The sequence below is a fragment of the Sardina pilchardus genome, chromosome 12, assembly GCF_963854185.1.
Source record: "Sardina pilchardus chromosome 12, fSarPil1.1, whole genome shotgun sequence".
Classification (NCBI taxonomy): domain Eukaryota; kingdom Metazoa; phylum Chordata; class Actinopteri; order Clupeiformes; family Clupeidae; genus Sardina; species Sardina pilchardus.
This window is the reverse complement of record NC_085005.1, coordinates 29,406,317-29,411,350: the sequence shown is the minus strand read 5'-3', so window position 1 is coordinate 29,411,350 and position 5,034 is coordinate 29,406,317. Positions and strand designations below refer to the sequence as shown.

General features: G+C 41.9%; 1 protein-coding gene across 1 annotated transcript; it reads left to right on the top strand.

The window, feature by feature from the left end:
* Positions 1-2,568: 2,568 nt before the first annotated feature.
* LOC134097434 (C-C chemokine receptor type 7-like) lies at positions 2,569-3,829 on the top strand. Its single transcript, XM_062550308.1, has one exon. It carries the CDS (start codon positions 2,569-2,571, stop codon positions 3,511-3,513), a length of 945 nt encoding a protein of 314 aa, XP_062406292.1. The 3' UTR covers positions 3,514-3,829.
* The last annotated feature ends 1,205 nt before the right edge of the window (positions 3,830-5,034 follow it).

Genomic DNA, 5,034 nt, shown 5'->3' with positions numbered 1-5,034 from the left:
GTATTGTTGCTATAGGAAATTCAAGTCAGAGCCATTGATAGCGGTCTTTTTTTTTTATTTTGCAGCGGTAGTAGGCTGGGTGAACCCTGCCTGATCTGCCGGCGAATTTGGATTTCGCCCGGCAGCTCAGGCTGGAAATCTATCTTCCCTTCTTCCTGCCCACAACCTTTGGGTTCAATCACAAACTAGCTTGTCCAAAAGACGCACCGGATCGTTGGTCTGATTGGTTGAAGGACTATCGAATTATTGGGGGGAAAAAAGTCTCAACTGGATGAACAGGACCCTGACGTGAAATTGAAATAATGAATGTGATCAAAAAGGCTTTGAATCCCACTTCTGACTGAATCTTTACTGCATTCCGTTGTCTCTGTACTCATACTCTGCACCATGCCAAGCGATAAAGTAAAACCGAATCTAATCTAAAGTACATGTTTTAGACACCCTAGGGAAAATATGTGCTATATCTTTCGTCACCTATATGTCGTTATGAGTGACTGCTCCAGTTGACGTCTGTGCGCTCTGGCGGAATTCAGATGATGTAATCTTCGGAGGGAGCCAGCGTTCGGGCCCAGCAGGTGGACGGGCGAGTGACGCGTGGCAGGGGCAGCCCAGCGGGCACTGGGCACGGCGTGTGCGGAGAGAGCCTCCGCGGGGCACCGCGGGCGCTGGGTGATGTAAGGCGGAGGAAACTGAAGAGAGGTGTCATGTCTCTGTCACTGCCAATGTGTCAGGTCTTATAGCTGGAGCCGTGGTAGCCACTAGCCAGAGACTTGTAGACATGGCTGTTGATGATCAGAGATCAAAAGATTTCACCATTTCATAAAACATCAAACATAAAGTTAGTTTAATGTTTAACATTCGTTTAGCATTCAAAATTATAGCCACTGTACAAGATGGAGACTATACCTTCGCTCATATGGTAGCCTTTAATGCAATAGTTTTACACCCAGCCTTTCCTTTTTTTTACAATTTTCTAGCATTTTTAATGAAATATAGAAATCCATTTTGCTCCCTGACCAATTAACGTCATGAAAATAAACCAACTGTGTAACACAGAGATTAATGTCCCTTACATACTGTACCACATGGCTTGGTTTTCAAAAATAACTTTATGTGTGTGTGTGTGTGTGTGTGTGTGTGTACCAGTTAAAAAATGAATGTAGGATAAATGTTCTGCTGACATTGCACAGAGAAAGGGGAAATGTTTGATACACAAACCATGTAGGCTACTTCTCAGTTTCACGATGCTCCGCTCTCGAGTCTTTTCTCCGCCCCCTGGCATGTCCTAATTCAAAAAGTAACCCCCTCTCACCTTTACATCAGCACCTCAGATAAAAATGGCTGACACATGAGCATGTCATTCACAGGTTGTTCATCAGGAAGCAAATAAACACTCAGTCATTTATAGACACATTTGAGAGAAAGTATAGGGTATGTCCAATATTCCAATATGTGTGGTTTGATGTTCTGCTTTTCTCACTAGTAGGTCACTGGCACTAACCTGACTGATATCTTTATGGTTCCTAAATATAGAGGGCAGGGTTGATACCACTTCTTGTTTTCTGTAAATGACTACTTCTCAGTTTTACATTGAGCTGACTTTTATTAAGTAGCCTATTCTGAACATGAGTCTTCTATTTTCTCTGTTTGATAAGGGCGCACTGTGGGACTTCCATACTCCACTAGTAGCACCAGACCACAGGCCAATCTCATGCCATAATTGAAGGCACTCACAAAAAGAAATATGTTTCTGACACATCAAATATACTTCAATGAAAGAAAATCTCTGTATGCTCATTTCTGTATTTTTTGTTGTTGTTCTGTACAGGCCATACACAACAAATAATATCACAATATATTTTTTAAATATATGTTAATATTTGAAATTGGCCCACACATATATTTTTGACACTTTAAAATATATGTCAATATATATTTATACAGATTTTTTTTTCTGTATGGGAGTTACACCAGCACTTCACTCTACCATCACAGACCACAGGCCAATGTCATGTCCTGATGTAAAAAGTATAACCCCCTCTGACCCTTACACAGACTTCAGATAAAATGGCTGATATGAGCATGTCAACCGCAGGTTGTTCCACAGGAAGCCAACTGAAATGAGGTCAATCTCAAAAACCGCACTCATGTAATTTATAGACACAACCCAAACAAACATCAGAAGCTTGAGTCACTTCTGCTACTATCACAAGCTCTATAGAGAGTTACATTAATTTATAATAGCATAGAAAGAGATAAATAATAATAAATTAGATGTATAAGAGATAATAAATTCTATGTAGGCCAAAAAAGAGCCAAAATATATACCAAATTAAGAGGATCAACATAGCACTTTATGTGCATAGTGAATTGACCATCACTTCTGTCGCGCGTTCACACCCATGGCGGAAGTAACAGTTCTGTGGTATGATTAGTGTGTTTTTGTATCTTCCTGTGCTCTGTAGAATTCTGCTCTCGGCTGCATGTCACACATTGTGCCGCTGTGCCGTATCATAGCAGCTCCACCATAGACATATACATATACTATATATATCTATGAGCTCCACTATGAACAGTACCGGCACCTCTCTGGGGGACCGGGTTGGCAGTGGCGTGATGGGTCTGTGCTTCGCATTGGGCATCCCTGGAAACATCATGACTGTGGTTTTCATATTGCGCCACTTCAAGAAGGACAACTTCTCCCTGCATCTCATGCTGAATCTGGCCGCGTCGGACATCTTGTGCCTGATGACCCTGCCGGTGTGGATCTACTACCTCCTGAATGGCTGGATATTTGGCCCTGTCTTCTGCAAGGTCCTCTTCACCCAGGGCACGGTTGCCATGAACACCAGCGTGTTCACCGTGACTCTGATGAGCGTTCAGAGGTACGTGACGGTTCTGCACCGGGACCGGTGGGCCCAGCTGCGGAGGAGAGGGGAGCGGGTTCTCCTGCTGTCCACGTGGGTTCTGGCGTGTGTGCTGTCCATCCCGAGCGCACTCACTGCCGACGCCAGGGCAGTGGAGTCCAAACTGAAATGCCGTCGGTGGTCCGCGTCGGACGAGCAGAGACTCGCCATTCTTTGCTTCGAGTTTCTTCTGGGGTTTGTTGTACCGTTTTCGATTCTGGTGACTTGTTACTGTCGTCTTCACAGAAAAGTCAACAGGGGTGTTTTTTTCAGGAACCCACGACTGACCAAGCTGATTACCAGAATCATGCTGGTTTTCTTCATTTTCTCATTTCCGGTGTATCTTCTGTTTCCGGTGGAGATCGTAGCACTTGCCCTCAAATCGTCGCACCCCCACGTTTCTGAGAAAATAATGGACTTCCAGGAGGCATCTGCCAACGTCGCCATCAGCCTTATTTTCATCAACAGTTGTGTGAACCCTTTTCTTTATGCCTTTGCATCCAGGAAGCTTTTTGCAGGTGCTAAGAAGCCCAACAGTAGTGGCAATTCAAGTCAAGTCGATCGTGTTTGTGTGGCCCAGAGCGCTCCACAATCTCTGTGTGACTGATGGCGGCATAATAGTGAGTTGACATGGAATTCAGCTGCGATACAAACCTGTTGATAGACATGTGGTGGGATGTTACAGTATTTGTCTATAATGTGTATTAGTGAATATTGTGTGCATTCCTTCCAATGGTGATTGCACAGCACAGTGCATTAGATGAACTGTGTAGTGTTGTAGCAAGTGTTTAATGAAATAATACAACAATGTTAGTGGATGATCTAGCACTGTGGCTATAGGCTAAACAAAATAAGTCGAAGATAAGCATCTCAAATGTGAAGTATGTCAAAGCTTGCCGTACACTGTACGATTTTGAGTCCTAATTCTGAGCTTTGTCGTGTGTTGTTTCTCATGCAGTAACAATGGTGACGAGAGGTGATTACCTCTTTTGGTTTGGACAGAACTAATGGAGGCTTTGTGGACAGGCATAGCCTATAAGGTCAAGGCAGCGCACTTCTCATTTGAAAGCATTGTCATAACTTCCTTAAACTAGCTAGACAGTTCCAGTTAAGGAGGTGGTCAAGTTGATTTCACACATATTGTCTGAGCAGTCAAGTCACAGCTTGTGCAGAGTGTTTCTGTGAAGTTCTACATTAGTTCTGTGTTTTCTATTGTGCATTATCTTCTTTACATTGTATGTTATATATATATATATATATATATATATACAGTGAGGAGCACATGTATTTGATACCATGCTAAAACAGGAATATAAAATCATCATTTGACAATTGATCTTAATGCCTTAATTTAAAAAATGAGTAAAAATCAAACCGCCAAGGACACCAATTTTCTTTGTGATTGAAGAATGTATCGTAAATAGATAAATGTTTTCCTTAAATGCTAGGGGAAGGAAGTATTTGACCCCCTATGTAACCCTATGGGAATTTAACACATAGGGTTAACATAGGGGCAGGCAGATTTTTATTTTTAAAGACCAGCTATTTCATGGATCTAGGATATTATGCATCCCGATAAATTTCCCTTGGCCTTTGGAATTAAAATAGCCCCACATCATCACATACCCTTGACCATAGCTAGAGATTGGCATGGTGCTTTTTCCAGTAGGCCTATTAGCCTGTTTGATTTGCATTGAGCTCAATGAGCATCAAACAGGCTAATAGGCCTACTGCAAAAAGCACCATGCCAATCTCTCGCTATGGTGAAAGGTATGTAATGACGTGGGGCTATTTTAATTCCAACGGCCAAGGGAACTTTATCAGGATGCATAATAACCTGAATCCATGAAATAGCTGGCCTTAAAAAATAAAAATCTGCCTGCCCCAATGTTAACCCTATGTGTTAAATTCCCATAGGGTTACATTGGGGGTCAAATACTTCCTTCCCCCTAGCATTTAGGAAGAACATTTATTTATTTACGAAACATTCTTCATTCACAAAGAAAATTGGGGTAGTTAGCGGTTTTATTTTTACTCAATTTTTGAATTAAGACATTAAGATCAATTGTCAAATGATGATTTTATATTCCTCTTTTTAGTCAACTTTAGCATGGTATCAAATACATGT